A 20153-nucleotide genomic window follows, 5' to 3' on the forward strand; every position below is an offset into this window, starting at 1 on the left:
GGCACTAGCTGGGACTGGTAAGTATCTCTTTGCAGGAGTAAATAATACAGCAATTACTAACTGGAGATGCTAACAGAAGGCATGCCTCCTCTGCCCCTCCCCTGACTAGGGGTGATGTCATTATAAGAAAACAACAGACCAGGAGCTGGTATTGTCTTGAACCTCGGCTGGCCTGAATCCAAAGCTATGGCTTTGAAGGATGCCCTAGAAATAGTAAGAATGTTGTGGCCCACAGGCACCACAGTTCTTGTCTACCACAGTTCTGGTAGACTTAATATAAAAACAAACATAAAATTTCAGGTGATAAGGTCTGATGTCAAGAGGTTGGGGGAGGGTGTCAAGAGCAAAAAAGTTTCGTAACAGGCCAAGGTCTCTCTCACACATATACAGCAGTCAAGTTCGCAGCAAGGAAGCGGTCAAGAAGCTGGAGTAAGGAAATTGTTCTAGCAACTTTCTTCTCCTTTCCTGTGATCACAGTGGGACTTCCTTTGGGGGGAAACATGCATAGGGTTAGGCCAGCCTTTCCAGAACAAAGACCCACTGCTTCAGATAACTTCTGCAGCTGCTGCATGAGAATTATATTATAATAAATTCAACTCCTGATAAAGGGCACTGTTTATTTGCCTATTCTCTCTCCCCGTGAACTACCACCCATTTATCATACCTTCAGCCTTTTGTTCTTTTGTTGTTGTCAGTATTCCAAACATTGTTAAGCCTTCTTGTCTCTTGACAATGTGCAAAGGTTGCATTCAGTGCTATTCATAGTAGACACACTGAAGTTAAGGGATATGACTTTGAACGGGTCTTCGTTGAATGGATGCAGCCGTTGTGTGAACAGCGCAGAAAACTGGTCTAGCGTTCAATTCATTATGAAAAAAAATTAGGGGGGGGATGTGTTTAAGGATTGGGCTTAACAGGCTCCCGTACAGTCAAGGGACACCCCTGCCCCAGCTTGCGCCAGAGCACATATCCTCTCCCCCCAACTCTTGTCACACTTTGTGCTCCAGCCAGAGATTGGTTAGTTGCCATAGCAACCTCTGCACGACATCCAAAGGACAGCTCTAAGAACCATCAGGGTCTACTTAGGCAAATTCCAAGTCAGTGAATAAAATTTTATAGACTCACGTAGACACATCAGGTCTACTTAGAGAAATCCCAAGTCGGTGAATATTATACGCACGTACATTATATATATATATATATATATATATATATATATATATATATATGCATGCGTTTCAAAGACTTCCTACGTCTTTTGCAACACAGACACACACACCCCAACCTATTGCATCACCGCACAGAAATCCTAGCAATGCTTTGCAGAACAGAAAAGATACAGTCGGCTGGAGTAGGCGGTAAGGAAAAGACCACTCGGTTTCAGAGAGAGAAAGGGGGGTGTTTCGTAAAGGAGCAGAAGGTGGGAGGGAAAGGGCAGCCCCCCCGCCTCCTCGTGACAAAGGGACCAATAGAGTCGCGCCAGACGTAGGCTGAGCTTTTCTTTTTCTTCCTTTCTTCTCCGCCAGGCAGCGAAGGGGTTAAAAGCAGGATCTGCTCTGACTGATCATTTTCAGCGAGACTGTGCGAGCAGGACCGCATGAGCAACTGCAGCAGCAGCAGCAGCAACCGGCTACATCAGCAGCAAACCTTTTCCTTTCTCTTTCCTTTGGACTTTTACCAATCGGCTCCTGGGAGCGGATCCGAGCAGCCGCTCTGAATGAGAGGGTCGTCTCCTTGGCGTTCTTTTCAAGTATCTTAAGCCTATATCGGTGAGGGGGAGCATTATCGGTTTAACTATTAAATTTAAATATATATAAAATATTATTCGTCCGGATCCCATCTTTGCATTTGCCCACCATCCCTGGAATCGTGAGAGAGGAGCCTTCCCCCCACCCCGCGCCCCACTCTTCATAAAGAAGTTTTTCCTCAACAGAAATGGCAACGAAAATCGACAAAGAGGCGTGCAGAGAAGCGTACAACCTCGTGAGGGACGACGGCACGGATGTCAACTGGTAAGGCGCAGCGTTAGACTTGGGGTGAAAATATTAATGACGGTTAAAGACCAGTGCAAATATAACAGAGAGACAAAAGAAAGGTATCTTGGGGGCGGGGGGGGGGGAGGCCGAGCGATCTCTTTAAGCTTTAAAACCCAGCAGTACCACACCCCTTGGCTTAAAGACTGAAGCAGACGCCCGTGGACTTCAGCCTTGCTCCATGTGCCCATATCCTTGACCGGTGGATATAATCACTGGCAAAAAGCAGGCAGTTATGATGAATGCCCCAGAGGTTAGCATTAGGCCGCTTATACACTGATGGGGAAGATTGGAAGTTGGGAATCACATTACTCATCCCCCCCCCCCTGTCCAGTGTGTGGTCCATTATGTGTGTGTGTGTGTGTGTGTGTAGGAATTTTTTTCCATAGAGTCAAAATGCAAATACCTCCCCCATATATTTTACGATGCTCTTTCCTCCCCCCACTTTTCCAAGGGTGACGTTTAAGTACGAAGGATCCACCATTGTCCCAGGGCACCATGGAGCCGATTATGAGGAGTTCATCAGGCAATGCACAGGTAAGAAGAGGGGAGATGTACTGTACTTTCTTCCGAAGATGACCTCATAGGGTTGGGGGTGGGGAAAGGAATACAAAAGGCTGAATGAGAGGTGAGCTGTGGATTGCAAATGGTTTTTACATCCCCCCCCCAATGTCTCATTCCTTCAAGATAGTTTGAATGTCTGGCTTTTTACATGATCTCACCCTGGATGTCTAAGCAGCCCAGTGGAATGATCTCATTCAGCTAATCCCTCTTTTGTTTCACCCTTGGCTTAAGTTGGGGAGGGGATTCCCCCCCCCTCCAAGAACAATTTCTTCCTTTCTTCAGGAAATGTTCTCCTTTTCATTGCTGGAGTGTAAATGGCATCTTTTTCTTGTGTGGGGGGCATCTTAAAAGATAATGCAATTAAAGTGTAAAGCAAGTGGAGTTTTGTTTTAACCCCCCCCCCCAACTTCAAACAAATGATGGCAGCTTTCATGGCTTTTTTTCCCATTGGGGATCCCTTCTATCTTTCTTTTTGGTCTTTTTAAAGTTATAAACCAGCAATCTTTTGGGGATGAAAAGGCAATGCAGAATCCAAAGTTTGTTGTATTAATTAATTCAGCAATCCACCCATTTTATTTATTTATTTATTTATTTGATTTTTTTAAAAAACCCTGATCACCCCCCCTCCCACAGGGGAGAGAGAGAGAGAGAGAGAGAGTCTCTCAGAATCTTATGAATCACTGTGATGTCAGGCTTACAATCTAAGAAGACATGCCATAAAAGGAAAATCAGTTGGGAAGGAGAAGAAAATAAGCTTTGTTACAAGAGGCTGGTGGGCTTTTTTGTTTTGGGCTGTTGTTTTTTTACAGGAGGTTATACTTTCTTGCTTGCATCCCTTGTGTGCTTATGGAGCAGCTCCCTCTGTTAAAAACACCATCAAAGTCCTAAGCACACATTCCCTCTCTTTGCACATCTGTGCATACATGGAGCTCTGTGTGAATATTTTGTGGCAGTGGTGGGTTCTGGAGCAAGAGAAAGCTCTGAAAATGAAATACACTGCAACTTTTTAAAATAAAAATTATTTCATACATTTATACCCCAACTTCCTGTTACCACGCCTCCATGTAAGCTTATAAAACCAGCATATTGCTGCAGTGCTAAGGAGCAGAGCCCACTAGGTACAATGGAACTTCCTTCTGAGTAAACATGCATAGGGTTGAACTACAGTATTTATAAAATAAACAAGAAACTATTTATAAAAGAAATAAGGAACTGTTTATAAAAGAAATAAAATAGTTTATTTATAAAATATTTATAATATCATTTCTTTAATAAAAAACAAAAAACCTAAAATCTATCCAGCTACACAATCCAGCAAAAGAAATGGCAGAAGCAACAGGATAGCAATTAGGGTAACACAATTATCTATAAGATGCTCAAGAAAACCAGTGGATTGTTCACGCTTCTGCTTGTCCTGTGTCTAGAACCTGAGAAGTTTTCTGCTTGTACCACTGCTTTCCTCCAGGAAAACTGCTCTTTATTGCTGAATCTGAGCAAACGTCAATCCGCTGAAAACCCCACTGACATTTCCTCCAATTCAGCAGTAAAGAGCGTGTTTTCCTGGAGGAAAGCGCTGGGACAAGTGGTAGTGTGGACGAGCCCTTTGTCAATTTTGAGTTGGCATATAAAAGATAGATCGGTCAATGCTAAATGAATATTTCTGGGCAGCTATTGCATGACCAGGGCACCACATGGAAAAGGCCCTGTCCCTGCTCTTCAGCAGATGCACCTGTATTAATATTAGTGTTATTAATTTGGTTTATTTAATTACTCCAGGGTACCTAGAGTGTATAGAAGAGAAGGCAGTCCTTCAGATACCATTTACAGCTAGCTGGAAGGTTGGGCCCACAAGATCTTAAGGAAGTGATTCAGACAAGTTGCTTTGGATGCATTTCAGAAAGACTTGTGTCTTAAAATACAGCTGGATGCAGTTTTAGAGTGTCAGTTGCACTTCTATGAACTTTTGGGTCACCTGCTTCCAGGGGGTTTTTTATATATAAATGCGGCTGTGAAACGGAGGGCCTCACAGCTTTCTGGGCAACCTTCTAAGGGCCACATGCCAGGGGTGGGCGGGGCCAGAAGCAAATGTGAGCACATCAACCAATGGAAATTGTACAGTAGGCTGGTTTCTAGGCACATGCAACACACCCCTCTTTCTCCCCCGTCCTGGTAAGCAAGAAACATCATCAGAGTTCAAGGACACATTCCACCATGCAGAAGCCATTGGGGGGCTGTGAGGGGTGTGGCCTGGGGGCATTTCTGAGGACCAGGGAAAGAGGCCTGGTGGGGCGCATTCAGCCCTGCAATATTGGCTAGATACCAAGACACATTGCACCAGGACCTCTAAAATGGAAAGAAAGAATAATTTCTTGCTTTGCAGAGGAAAGTGAAATTGGAACAGACAGTCCAGAGGATTCCTTATCTAGATAGAGCCCTATGCGAGTGTTCATGTGTGGCTCAGAGTGCTAGGGAGAGAGCAGGTGTGTGCCTGCTAGTTCTGCTCCCCACCTGCTGTTCCAGTCATCCTACACAATTTGGAGGGCAGCGAGCTGAAACAGGGAACAGCCTGTACTTGCAGAGGCTCCCCCTACTCATTTTATAAGACTGGGGTTCAAAAATGTGCAGGGAGACGCCATGAGTGACAGGAGGCTTCTCCACTGCAGCCGCCCTCCAACTTGTGAAGGACAACGCGGGTGGAGCCAGAACATTTGTGAACACCAGAATAGGGATTTTGTATCAGTCACACATCAATCTGCAAGGAGGAGTGAGCTGTTTTGTTTGAGTCACACACACACACACGTAAGGATCACTGAGTCACAGCATCTTTGATTTGGCTGGGAGAAAACTGATTTGGATTTGCAGGTTGGGCAACAGAGCTGATGTGGTCTTGGGAGCCACATGGCTCAACTGTGTGCTTCCTTCTGCAGTATCAGAATACCTACTTAGCCTACATCTTTGTAGAAAGATGGAGTTGTATACGATGCTTGTACTCAGAGCAGACCCACTGAAATTCATGGGCATGAGACTTAATGTAGGGCACTTCCAGATTGTGACTTTTTCAGGTGGGATAGTCAATCACATAGGTGATTTGGGTGGTGTTACACAAGAAACCTGCTTCCTTTTTTTGTACTGGAAAGTGGAATGCAATATTGTCTAACCTCCCTGCACACAAATCAGAATGCATATTCAATAAACAGGTTGTCTGGAAGTGACCTGAAGTCCATCAGTTTCGGTGGGTCCACTCTGAGTTAATACTTATTTGGAATACAACCCATTATTGCAAAAGAGATGTTCACTCTCCAGTGTTCTCTCTTTTCCAAAGTCTGCACAGAACTTCATATTGCTTGCAGAAGGGGGGAACACTTGCACGATGAAGCAAACTTGCCCACAAAATTATCCCAACCTCCAAGTATTGCATCTTGAGCCTGAACAATTTCCTTATTAACTTCCTCTGTTTATTTGCAGAGCTTTACATTGTGTTTGGCTCTGTTTTTTTCTCCATCTGGGAGGCAGTCAGTGGTTTCTGCTTGTCTTTAGATTTAGAATAACAAAGCAGAAGCAGAATGGCTCAGCAGGAAAGCAGAAAAGATGTGTGTGGCTTTCTCAGAGAATGAATGACTTTGTATGAATCTTTTGAGGAATGGCTTCATGTGCATCTGTTTATTCAGGCAGGCGGTTGGGTTTCCCCCTCCTTTCCCCAGCCAATAACCTTTGGAGGGGGTGTCACCCCCTTCTTATGGGGCATCAGTTCACATGAACAGAGAGAAACACCACAACCTTGCAAGGAGAATTTGCCTCCCAAATGCTGTGTGCTTGCTGTAAGGAAATGTTTTCATTCCAAGGGCCTCATTCAGTTCTAGGTAACCTGCCGTGGGCCACATGCTGGTGGTGGGTGGAGCAAGTGGCAAAGTGGATAGAGCAGGGGCCAGCAAACTTTTTCAGCAGGGGCCCGGTCCACTGTCCCTCAGACCTTGTGGAGGGCCGGACAATATTTTGAAGAAAAAAATCAACAAATTCCTATGCCCCACAAATAACCCAGAGATGCATTTTAAATAAAAGGACGCATTCTACTCAAGTAAAAACACACTTATTCCCGGACCATCCCAGACTGACAGGGCAATTGGGCCGGATCCAGCCCCCGAGCCTTAGTTTGCCTACCCATGGCGTAGAGTAACAAATCATAGACTCATAGGATTGCAGAGTTGGAAGGGACCCTAAGGGACATCTATTCCAAACCCCATAATGCAGGAAGTACAGCTGAAGAATCCCTGAAAGATGGTCATCCAACCTCTGTTTAAAAACCTCCGGTGAAGGAGTGTCCACCCTCTTCTGAGGTAGCCCAGTCCACTGTCAAACAGCTCTTCCTGCCAGCTTTCTAATCTTTAGTTAGGATTTCCTTTCTTGTACTTTGAATCCATTGGTTCAGGTCCTACCTTCTGGAGCAGCAGAAAACAAGCTTGCTCCATGTGACAGCCCTTTAGATATTTGAAGATGGCTCTCACATTCTCCTTCTCGGAGCATGTTACATCCATGCCTCTCAGATGCACAGCATCTGTCTTTCTGGTGGCTTTCAGATGGCTTCCCTCCCCCTCCTCCTCCGAAAAAAAGGAAATGGCTAGAATGTGTTTGAAGCTAATGTGCAGTCAACCCCATCCTGTTTCAAGAACTCCTCTTGCTGGGCCTGGATGGCTCTCTGTGGGCTCCTTGAGCCTTAACTAAGGATTTAATTCAATGCTTTTGAGCCTGCTCCCTTTGGTCCATGAGGGATGGCATACCTCCAGAGGCAGCATTAATAATGGGCATCTGTGAGCCATCAATCCACTTTGAAACTAGGGAAGGGTGCATTTCAGAAACGTCTGCGATAACCTTCAATGCCTTTCCATCATCCACTTTTTGTAAAAATAACACTTTAATGCACTTATAATTGAGGTTAAAAATGAGGTCACTAAGTGGGAAAAGATCTGATTTTATAGGGCACATTTAAAAAAAGAAAAGAAAAGAAAAAGGACAGGGATTAGCCATCACTTGACATCTCCAGATTCAAGCTGTATTCTTATAGAAGGCATATTTTTTGGGCAACTTTATTGAGCTATAGCAGCTTGTTATGGCTCTGTGTTGGAGTGGGAGGTTGGCCTGGTTGCAAGGCTCATTTGATTAAAAGCTTTTCAAATGACTGAAAAATTCATTCATTTTTTTAAAAAAAGTTATCTTGCCACATCTTCCCTTGCCTACCTGGGAGTGAGACTCATTGCAATGGATCCAGATTAACTCAGTTGACCTTAAGTCAGCTCATTGATTTCAGCAGGCACTAAGTCATGTATTACTTAATACTAGGACTTAGAGACGTTCAATGAAGGTGAATGTTAGAAGATTCAAGACAGACAAAAGAAAATACTTCTTCATACAGTGCATAGTTAAATTATGGCATTTGCTCCTATTGGATGTTATGATGGCTACCGAATTGGATGGCTTTAAAAGGAGATTGAACAACCTCCTGGAGGATAAGGCTATCAATGGCTATTAGTCATGATTACTGTGTAGTGCCTGCACTATCAAAAGTATTATGTTCTGAATACCTGTTCTATACTGAGAAGTGTGGATGGGAGAGAGTGATAGGCACTTATGTCCTAATCATAGGCTTCCCACGGGGCATCTGGTTGGCCACTGTAAGAACAGAGTGCTGAACGAGATGGGCTATTGGTCTGATCCAGCAGGGCTCTTCTTATGTTCCTAACTTGTCCCATTGAGTTCAAAGGGAACTAAATGTTTTAACTCGATGGGGCATTGGAAGAAGCGTCCCATACAGAAGTTTGCTTGTTAATTATTTCGTTTCTGTACTGCTCTTCAAAAAAGAAAAAAGAAAAGTGAAGTAGTTCACAAATAATAGCATAAAATAGATAATAGGTAAAGGTACCCCTGCCCGTACGGGCCAGTCGTGTCCGACTCTAGGGTTGTGTGCTCATCTCGCTCTAGAGGCCCTGAGCCGGTGCCGTCCAAAGACACTTCCGGGTCACGTGGCCAGCATGACGAAGCTGCAGCTGGCAAGCCAGCACCAGCGCAGCACACGGAAACGCCGTTTACCTTCCCGCTAGTAAGCAGTCCCTATTTATCTACTTGCACTGCGTGCTTTCAAACTGCTAGGTTGGCAGGAGCTGGGACCGAGCAACGGGAGCTCACCCCGCCGCAGGGATTTGAACCACCGACCATGCGATCGGTAAGTCCTAGGCACCCACAGCGCCACCCACGTCCCTTAAATAGATAATACACACAACTAAAACCAGCCTAGCTGAGAGTAATAATAATAATAGAAGAAGAGTTTGGATTTGATATCCCGCTTTATCACTACCCGAAGGAGTCTCAAAGCAGCTAACATTCTCCTTTCCCTTCCTCCCCCACAACAAACACTCTGTGAGGTGATTGGGGCTGAGAGACTTCAGAGAAGTGTGACTGGCCCAAGGTCACCCAGCAGCTGCATGTGGAGGAGCAAGGACGTGAACCCGGTTCACCAGATTACAAGTCTACTGCTCTTAACCACTATACCACACTGGCTCAAAGAACACCAAGATATATTGCGTTTTGTAGACCATTCAATCAGTTAGTGGTCTTCGTGACCTCCTTAGGTACTGGATAGCTCAGCTGGTTAGTGAGTGGTGCTGATAATGCCATGGTTGCAGGTTCGATCCCCGTATGGGACAGCTACAGATTCCTGCATTGTAGGGGGCTGGACTAGATGATCCTCAGGGCCCCTTCCAACTCTGCAATTCTATGATTCTATGATTTCTGCCACAGCAGCACAGTGACCCAAAGCCCTGAGTGAAGAGCAAGAGCTGCACCTCCAGCAATACATTGTCACAAAGAGGGTGCCACAACCAAAAAAGCCTTCACTTGGGCCACCGCCCTTGGGCACTGCCCAGGGCTGTGACCACAAAGAGCGCTCCCTCCACAGAACTGAACTGGTGGACTGGCAAGTACTGGGAGAGGTGCTGGTCTATCAGTTAGTTGGGCCAAACCATTTAGGGGATATTCAGCTGCTGCCAGCCAAGTGGGCCAGTTCAGCAGAAGGTCAGGGATGTTGTTAGGGTGTGGCACGTGGGCCCTGGAACTCCTGGCACTTCTCCCTCCTTTTTATTTTTATTTTAAAAAAAGCTTTGCTTACAGGACCACTTCTGAAAGTCAATCTAAACGTAGTCTCTGTGTGTATAAAAGAACCTGCGCAAATTGCATGCAAATTCGTGCCATGGTCCTGTGCCCTCGGGTCTTCTAAGGGCCTAGCGGTGCCCTTGATGCTGCTCAAGAAGCCCAGCAGACCTCAATCACTCCAAAATAACTAGCTAAGATCTTTGGCTGTGTGGCTTCATGAGGATCCTCTCCCACTCCTAAGGTCTGCAGCAGAAAGCTTTTGGCAGGAAGATAATATGCAAGGGTTAATGGTTTACCCTTCAGTTTCTAATCTTCTCCCAACTTCTGCTTCTACTGCCAGCCTCTCTTTTTCATGTTTATTTTAAAGGGTAAGCCTGTAAGAAAGAAAGAAGGAAGAAGCAGCAAGATGAACCCTCCTTATGGCAATGATTGTGGTTGCGTTTCTCATTGACAGGCTGTTCCTGTCTGCCTGCAAATCATTTCCCACCTCCACCCCCTCCTTTTCTCTCTGCCTTTGCAAAATGCACCTCCCTAGGCTGTCAGGCAGATGCCATTTCACTTGTTCCTCTGCTTCCCCAGTGGCCATCTGGAATTGGGTTTTGATTCTTCGTAAAATGCAAAATCTCTAATTGCAAGGCCTTCTTCTCAGAGACATTGTTGTTTCCACGAACACGCAAACGTAAAGGCACGCACGCTTACGCTTTATTTAAAACATTTATTTCTTTGTAAGATTTCTTAACTTGCCTTTCACTAAGAGGTCCCAGGGCAGGCTGCAACAGTTTAATCTTATGCCTGTAAAAACAAGTACAGCCCTTCCAAGCAATAGTACAGGATGATACCATATCAGAGGTGGGCAGCTATTTTGTGTTTTTACTAGGACCTACCCTCCACCAAGCAGAAGCAGTGTAAAATAGAGGCTGGTGTGGATGGGAGGTGCATACACTTACAATGAACAATCAATATACTTCTGAACTACCTCTCAGTCCTTTCACACAAAAAGTCCACTCCTGGTTTTCCTCCAACCTTTCTTTTAGCAGTTTGATTTATTAGTACAGTATTAGTTATTGCTTTTGTTAAACTTTTAGAGTGAGAAATGCTTGCCTGGTCTTCTGTAAATCACCAGGCCGGCAATCTTAGCTACTCTTACTTGGCAGTAAGCCCCATTTAACATAGTGGCACATACTTCCAAGTAAACCACCTTAAGATGGCACTATATTTGCACTAGAACAGGGGTAGCCCATCTGATGTTCTCCAGATGTTGGGCTCCAACTTGTACCAGGCAGCATAACCAGTGTTCAGGGATTATGGAAACTGTAGTCCAGAGGGTACCACATTGGCTACATCTGCACTAGAATATTTCAGGTTTATTGGAATAAATTGTGATTCTGGGTGGTTGAGAATTGACCTGCCCACTCAGAAAACCAGTTTGGTGGAGAAGAAAAAGCCACCCTCTGATAAGTGAGCAATGAACTTTGGAAGAGCTGATTAAGTTGTGTGTCTTTTAGGTGTGAATTGCATGGTTACTCACTCGTGTGCAAAGCAGCCCCAAAGAGTCTGCTTAGATTTCACTAGTCTGCAATCCTTAATGCATCTGCTAGGGACTAAGTAAGCCTCATTGGATGCAGTGGGACTTACTTCTGAGTAGACACATTGCCCTGTAAGTCTGGTCACATCACCACCATACATTTAAAGTGCATGGCTTCCTTGAAAGAATCCTGGGAACTATAGTTTGTTAAGTGAATTGTAGCTCTGTGAGGGGTGTGTGGATGTGAACAACGCCTGCTCATTAGTAGACAAAGATCTTTTTGTTGATGAGTCTTAGGGTTGTTCCACACACACCAAACATTTAAAGCACAACCAACGCCTTGCAGGTTTGTTGTGTGAGAATTTTTTTTTTTAAAAAAAAAAACTTCTAAAAGGAATCTTGGGGGGGGGGGAGTGTCTTCTATGGCTGCAGTCACACAGCAGGTCTCCCCCATTTTCACAATGTTTCCCTAATTCGAGCTCCCCCAAATTCCAGAAACACAGAAGCGTATCATGCTAGTTTAATGCTCATTTCTGTGTTGTTCGTTCCCAGATAAAATCTGTGTGCAAAGAACACATAAATGAGTGCTAAACTTGTGCTATATTTTGCTATGTTGCTAGATGTGCCCATTATGTTCACATTTTGAAAAGTGAATACTGCTGTGGGAAGGCAGCCTGCATTGAGTCCATTCATCCTGGCATTATCTGTGAGACTTCCCATTTTTTGTTTATTTTGGACCTCAGCAATGTATTTTCAGCTACCTGGTAAGGAAAGTGGCTTACCTCCCCTCACCCCGCCTGCTTTTTATTTTTTGCATGATGACAGTGGCATTTCCTCTTTCAAAGGGAAGTTGCTTTCTTACAAAAATACTTTGTTGCAAGCATTGCAGAAATGCCAGCCAACTGTGGAAGAGTGAATTAAACTCCTTTAAGGGCTGGTGGGGAGGAGGCTGGCACAGGGTGTTTGGGGCAGGTTGGGGGGGGGAGAGGCTTCCATTACGAATTTAGGGTGAGTTTAAGAAGAAGGTTGAGACTGCAGTCCTGCCCCATTGAAACCAATGGAACTTACTGCTAAGTAGACCTGCATAAGATGGCACTGAGAGGTGGTAGCAGGGGCTGCAGCATCCTTCAAATATGTGAAGTGTGTCTGTGTATATTATGTTTCTGCAAGAGCCTGTTGCACAAACCTTTGGTTTTCTAACCTTCTGGGAAAGGGGTGGGGAATCTTTTTCACCCCGAGGGCCACATTCCCTTGTGGGAAGCTTTCCGGAGGCCACATGTTGCTGGTGGGTGTGGCTAGAGGAAAAAAGATGTGGCTCTTTGTAGGCTACACTGCACACAAGTGCACAACTGCATTGTGCATTGAAAGCACATTCAATGCACGTTGCTCCCCCGACCCAAAGAATCCTGGGGACTCTTAATTTTCCTCTCAGAGCTACAGTTCCACTTGTGACACATCATGCCGTCTTTAGCATATGCACCGCCGGGGTGGAAAGATCCGCCCAGTGCCCCCAAATTTAGTTTAGCTCCCAAATTAACTTTATTATGCTTATGTCATGTGTAGTAGAGACCTAAGTACTAAGTAGTTAGTCAAAGAAAATTCTGACAATTAGTGAAAATAAACATTTTTTTTAAATGATTTCTCTAAACGAATTTGAACTGCAAGTGATGAAATTAAAACGCGCCATTGTGAATGACAAGTGCCGCCACTGGCACGGTGCTGGTCAATGAGCGCATGAAGTCAAAAGTCCTTTAGTGAAACATTAGGTATACATTTTGTTAATATCTAGGTATATATGTATTTTGTTTTTCTAGCTCGATCAAAATTATTTATTATTTCATAACAGGTAGATAGTAAAGAGCTTAGGTGGCTTCAGCGGTGGGCATCTGGCATCCCCCCCCCCCAGAATTCGGTGCCCGGGTGCCTTGCACCCCCAGGCAAAGACGGCCCTGACATCATGTACTGTGTTCAGATGGTGTCAGAGCCAGAAAACGGATCCTCCAAAGAGGAGCTTAGCACTTTGATAGATTCATATAGCAATAAGCAATCCTGAAGGAAGGGTTGGGGAATCTGCGGCCTGTTGGACTCCAGCTCCCATCATCCCAAGCTGTTGGCCATGTTGACTGGGCTCATGGGAGTTGGAGTCTGACATCTGGAGGGCCACAGGTCCCCCCCATCTTCCTTAAGGTATCCTAGGTCCAGGCTCGTTGCGTTTGCAAGCTGTTTGGTTATACATTCTTCAGCTAGTCTTATTTTACCCCACCAGCTTTGTAACCTTTCTTTTGTTTTTTCTCCCCATCCAGATGACATTCGGTTGTTTGGCTTCGTCCGATTCACCACTGGCGATGCCATGAGCAAGAGAGTCAAGTTTGCCCTGATCACATGGATTGGTGAGAGTGTCAGTGGTTTGCAGAGAGCCAAAACTGGGACAGACAAGACTTTGGTTAAAGAAGTAGTACAGGCAAGTTTAACTATTACTAATATTAGTCATTGTATTGTTGTGTTTCTATACCGTAAACTACCCTGTGACCCTTGGATGAAGGGGGCGGTATATAAATTTAACAAATAATAAAAATAAAAATAGTAGTAGTAGTATCCCTACTTGTGTGCCTTTCACAACAGCCTGTATTTACATATGTGTAAGAGGATACGTTTGCATGAACATCCTCATGCATGATCTACATATTAGCCTTGATGTTCCCCCTCCACTTGGTAATGGGCCTCCTGGATCTCCAGGTCCTGGAAGTATATCCATTTCCCCTTTCTCCTGTCTCCATGCTTTGTGGGGAGCATTTGGCTTGACAGTCAAATTGAGGAGGCTAGAGCTATACTGGCAACTCGGAGTATCTTGCCTTTGACAGTGTTGAATCTTACATCTCCTTGGCATTCTCCTTTTTTAGTCTCCAAAATTTATTTAAGTTACTTTATCTGCTGCGTCTTACCATGGCTTGGTAATGTGCATAATGGCATACCATGGTTTAGCATTGTCACAGGCATGCATACTTCTCTCCTTTCCCCCTTCTCTACCAGGTCCATGAGAAGGAGATCAAGTGTTGCTGCTTCTGTTTTGGATTAACCACAGTTTAATGTGACGACCGGACCCTAAACTGTGGCTAATCTTAGCTACAGTTAGTGAAAACAATCCAGCCTCACAAACTGTGGTTGGCTTGCTTCCACTAACCACATTTAATACTTCTCCCAGTTCATATATCATGATAAGCTTGTGACCACACCAGAGGAGGAAGAAAGGTGCAGACTTGCTGTAACACTTCTAACATTGCTAAACCATGGGCAGTGAATGTGGTGACGTCAAGATGTTGTGGACTATAACTCCCATCAGCCTCGGACAGAGATGATGGGATGTGTAGTCAATTACATCTGAAGGATAATTTGTTGGCTAAACCATGGCTTGGTGTTACAAGTGAACACAGCTTGTTTTATTGTATTTTATTGTCTTATGTCATTTTATTGTGTGTTGTTGTTGTATGTATTTTTTGGATGCATTTTTTCCCAGGATGCAATTTTTAAAAGATAAATTCAGATTTCAAAAGACAGATCTCCTTACTATACATTTAACATGACTGCCCACAATTCCATCTTTCCTGGATTGTTCTGGGCAAACCAGTGAGTGTCACTTGGCCAACCTTGTGCTGTCATATGAACACAAGAAGCTGTCTTACACGGAGTCAAGCCATTGGTCGATCTAACTCAGTGTTGTCTACACTGCCTGGCAGCGGCTCTCCCATGTCTCAGGCAGGAGTCTTTCTCCCAGTCCTGGGAGAACTTCCATCAACCCTAGCCGGTGTGCCCAGTGGTCAGGGATAATGGGAGCCATAGTCCTGAACATTTGGAGGGTGCCAGGTTGGCTGTGTCCCTGCAGCCAACCAAAGGTCCATCTGATCTGAAGTTAAATCCGGTGCCTCTGAGTAAATTGCAAGGTAACCAGGCTTCCCTCTTTCTTTACCACTGAGTCATGGCCCTTTGATTCCAGAAGACTGGAAACACCCCAGATAATTTTATCTGACTGTGTGCAGGCTCCAGGGGCTGTACTTTCAGTCCAAACTAATTAACAAGCAATCAGCTTTTAATAGTTAACTAGGATATAGGAACGGCCTCCTGTTTGACGTTGGACGGAAACAGGAAAACAGTGGTGTGTGTGCCTAATCCTTTCCTGATGGGAGTTCATCCTCCCACGGAATCAGCTGCAGTTGCTAATAAGCACAAGACAACTTGTCATTATTTCTTTTAAACACATCAGGGGCAACTTTCAGCCAAAGCTTCCAATATTTTGGAAATAACAGTATATGTTTGTAAACTGCCCTTGTGATCCAAGGGTGAAGGGAGGTAAAGAAACTTAATATATATATATTTCCAAAAAAACAGCAGCAGCATTAAATACCCCAACCATTTAAAAGAAAGTAAAATCAAGTGTAACAATAAAGCAACAATATGACTAAAGTGAAACCAGCTGCAAAACAGCAAACTGTAGCAATAAAACAAGAAACCACCATAATATCTGTTAAAAGTCGGGAGCGCTAAACATGTAAGGGGAAGGGCTGTCGCTCAGTGGTTAGAGCACCTCCTTTTCATGCAAAAGGGCTGGGAGAAACCCTCCTCCCATCTGAAACCCTGGAGAGCTGCTGTCAGTCAGTGTTGGCAGTATCAGGCAGATACTATGTTCCTATTCTTGAGATAGTGCTGAAAAGATCTCAAGAGTCAGTGCTGTTTGAGGATCCCTGTAAAGAACATTCTACAGCCAGGGCACCACCACTGATAAGGCCCTGTCTCCATTTGCCACTCAACTACTTATGGGACCAGCAGTAAAAACATAATGTGATATCTTAAGGGTCCTTCAGCAGCTTCAGTCAAAAAGATGCAGAGTGCCCAAGAACTTGTATTTATTTATTTGGAATAGTCAAAGCATACCATCCCTATGGAAATCTGCCTAGAGAAGGAATGGGGGAACCTCTTTTAGCCCAAAAGGCAACCTTCCAGGAGGTGCTTGTTAGTGGTGGATGAGGCCAGAAGAAAAGTAGGCATAGTAATCATCTGGCCAGCAGATGATATTCCAGCCATGCAAAAGCCACAGGTTTCTACACACTTGATGCCACCCACTTTTGCTACTGGTGATGCCACCAGAGCTTGTTTTACATAGCTGTTGTTTCAACGGAATGAAGGAGACAGAGGAAGTCCAGCGAAGCTGTGCTTGTATACACAGGACAAACCCTGTTCTAATTCAGAATGTGGCATTTGCACATGTTCTTAATAGCCCCCCCCAAAAAAAAACTCCCCCAAGACTTCCAGATTAAGGAACCGTGGCGTCCCTTAGCAATTCTGATTCATTGCAGCAGTCAATGGATCAAATGAGAACTTCGGGCGGAACATTTGCTGTCGGCTTCTTCACCTCATTACACAGTCTTTGCCTGCTGCTGCTGTTGTCTTTGTGAAGCGATTCAGGTTGTTGCTGCGTCCCGGCCTCCTGGCCTAAAATAAATGGCCGTGCTTGTTTGTGGTGCCCATACGCTCTGGAACAAACACAAAGGCGGCAATTCATTCCTGGGGCACAGCCGAGGTCAGGATAGGAGGACAGAGAGGTGGGGGCAGAGAGGCGAGCTGAGAGGCTCTTGTCCTCAGAATGTGTGTCTCATGCCTGGAATTTAAGAGGAGCTAGAAGCAATGTCTGTGCATCAAACAGAGGGGAAGGATTTCACCAGAAGCTGTGAGCGATGGTGTAGGAAAACTGACATGACCACCCTGCCTTTGGTGTCTTAGTAGCTTCTGATGCTCCAATGAACATGAGAACGGAGCCCTGCTGGATCCAATCAAGTGCCCCAACTAGTCCCACATGCTGCTTCCCATGGTAGCCAACCAGAAGTCTCTGGCAGGGCTTGTAGGCAAGAAAGCACATGACATGCAGCAAGGTCAGCAAGAGGCAAGGGCCATAGCTCAGTGGTACAGCATCTGCTTTGCATGCAGAAGGTCCCAGGTTCAATCCCTGGCACCTCCAGGTAGGGCAGGGAGACATCCCTGTCTGAAACCCTGGAGAGTCACTGCTAGTCAGTGTAGACAAGTGTCCTAAGTCCTGTGAGCACATTGTGGTGGTTGGGGGTCCAGATGAGGAAGAGTGGGAGGAGATCAATGTTTTAACCAGGCACTGAAAAACAACATACCTGAAATATTGTACAACTGCTTGAGAGATTTAAAAAATAATAATTCTAAGCAGTTTATTTATAAGAAAATAAATAATAAAAACTAGGATACAGATTTAACTGGCTCCAGGAACTCATCAGGCCACATCAGCCAGGGAAGGGCATTTTTCAGCCATTGTGCCGCTACAGAGAAAGCTCCCAGTATCAGAGTTGCAGTCCAGCAACATAGGAAAATAGGAAGCTGCCTTATACCAAATCAGACCATTGGTTCATGCGGCTCAGTATGGTCTACACTGACTGGCAGCAGCTCTCCAGGGTTTCAGGCAAGGGACACTCCGAGCTCTACCTGGAGATTGGAGGGATTGGACCTGGGACCTTTTGTTTGCAATGCACATTCCTTCCCACTGAGTTAAGGATAGGAGTGGGGACCCTTACCCTAATCTCAGGCACAGAACAATTCCTATCACTGAAATGCTTGCACCGCCTCCCTTGATGACCCTCATGCTTTGCTTTTGTCTCTTGCAGAATTTTGCCAAAGAGTTTGTGATCAGTGACCACAAGGAGCTGGATGAGGATTATATCAAGAGCGAGCTGAAGAAAGCTGGGGGTGCCAATTACGATGCACAGGCAGAGTAATTGGGGCGGGGGGGGGAATGCACTGTGCCTCTCACAGCCACCTGCCTGCATCCAGAAGGGGAGGGAGGGGGGAAAAGCACAATGTATCTTCAAAATCAACACCGGGAGATGAGCGGAGGCCAAGTGGGAGGACCAGCCTCCTTCGTCTTCTGCACCTTCAGAGTCCCTTCCTGCCTCCCAAAGTGGACATTGATTTTTCATTCCATCCAGTGAAACATCTCCTTCATACATGATCTCTCCTTTTTACATTATTGGGTGTTTTGTTTTTTTTAAAAAAGAAATTATTATTATTATTATTGCTTATCTTTTGCTTTTAACAAATGCTACATGGGTACTGGGCTCCATAACACACTGGCTCTGAGACTTTCTTGACAACAGAGCATGTTGACATGTTCCAATCTCAATATTTTGGCAGATCTGTTGTTGCTCTGGGAAGCCTGCAGTTGCAGCATAGGGGGGAAATGCGCATTTTTAGTGAATTCGCACTCGACCTTCCAACTCCCAGACAGAAGTGTTCCCAGGAGCAGTGCATGCAGTTAGTTAGGCACAGTCTGATCATTTGCACACTTACTCGGAAGTAAATCTCATTGTGCTCAGTGGGACTTGCAGTGCAATTCTATAATTGTCTGCTCAGAAGTAAGTCCCAGTGTGTACAGTGGGGCTTACTCTTAGGAAAGTAGAATTGTAGAGTTGGAAGGAACCCTGAGGATCATCTAGTCCAATCCCCTGCAATGCAGGAATATGCAGCTCTCCCATACAGGGATCAAACTTGCAACCTTGCCATTATCAGCACAAAATCCTAAGCAGGAAAGTAGATATAGGCAGCAATTCTAAGCAAACATTCTGGGGAGTAAGCTCTAGTGAAATCAGCGAGACTTCCGTTCGGGTGAATACAATTGCAGCCTTTACTGTCCTATATGGAACATGTTCTACTGAGTTCAGTGGGTTTTACTCCCAAGCAAGTTTGCAAACGATTGCAACCATACAGCACAAACCTAAACATGTTTATTCAAAAGTAACTTCCTCTGAATTCAAGACGACTTATTCCTAGGCCCGTGTGTATAGGACCTCAGCTTTAGGCAGCAATCCTATGCACACTTAATTTACCTGGAAGAAAGCCCCACGACACAGCGGGACTTACCTTGGGATAAACAAGCATAGACGTGTGCTATTAGCAAGTTAGGAGGTTGGTGTTTTTTTGTTTTTAAAGTACATTTTGTTCCCCAAGTCTGAGATCAACTCAAGCCAATGCCAGTCAAAATCACATGTTGAATCGAAATATCCAGAAGTGTTGAGTTCTAGTCATGAGAAAACATAAATCTATATTTCAGCTTTTAAAGGAACAAGAAGAAATATAATTTGCCTTAACAAAATTGCTTGGCTCTGTGCTATATATGGGTTCTCCCTCTCTTTTAAACAAAGTGCTTTGTTTTTATTGGATTTTTTTTAAAGGTTTGCTATAATAGCAGTAAACAAGGAAGAAGTAAAATATCTCCTCTTTTGATTGTACTGTTTTGTATGTGTGTGTGTGTTAATTATGCATTTGCATTTTGGATACTGTTGCATATACAGTGGTACCCCGCAAGACGAACGCCTCGCGAGACGAAAAACTCGCAAAACGAAAGGTTTTTTCGTTTTCGAGTTGCCTCGCAAGACGAATTTCCCTATGGGCTTGCTTCGCAAAACGAAGCTTGCCCCGGGGACAGCGGGTCTTCTCTTTTGAAGCAAGGGGCTGGGGGGAGATAGCGATCTCCCTGCAGCCCCTTGCTGCAAAAGACGTCCGGGGGAAGCGGGGAAGCGAAGCGCTTCGCTTCCCGCTGCCCCCGGACCTCTTCTGAAGCAAGGGGCTGGGGGGAGATAGCGATCTCCCTGCAGCCCCTTGCTGCAAAAGACGTCCGGGGGAAGCGGGGAAGCGAAGCGCTTCGCTTCCCGCTGCCCCCGAACCTCTTCTGAAGCAAGGGGCTGGGGGGAGATAGCTATCCCCCGGACGTCTTTTGCAGCAAGGGGCTACAGGGAGATCGCTATCTCCCCCCAGCCCCTTGCTTCAGAAGAGGTTCGGGGGCAGCGGGAAGCGAAGCGCTTCGCTTCCCGCTTCCCCCGGACGTC

The 20153-nt window shown here is 45.1% G+C and overlaps 1 protein-coding gene across 1 annotated transcript; it reads left to right on the forward strand.

The window, feature by feature from the left end:
• The first annotated feature begins 1253 nt into the window (after positions 1-1253).
• On the forward strand, positions 1254-19556 carry COTL1 (coactosin like F-actin binding protein 1). Its single transcript, XM_081201844.1, has 6 exons — positions 1254-1358; positions 1527-1769; positions 1934-2012; positions 2488-2570; positions 13566-13723; positions 17937-19556. The coding sequence occupies exons 3-6, from the start codon at positions 1936-1938 to the stop codon at positions 18045-18047; spliced, it is 429 nt and encodes a 142-aa protein (XP_081057970.1). The 5' UTR covers positions 1254-1358; positions 1527-1769; positions 1934-1935; the 3' UTR covers positions 18048-19556.
• Positions 19557-20153: the final 597 nt, after the last annotated feature.

Source organism: Podarcis bocagei, assembly GCF_964188305.1.
Source record: "Podarcis bocagei genome assembly, chromosome: 7".
Classification (NCBI taxonomy): Eukaryota; Metazoa; Chordata; class Lepidosauria; order Squamata; family Lacertidae; genus Podarcis; species Podarcis bocagei.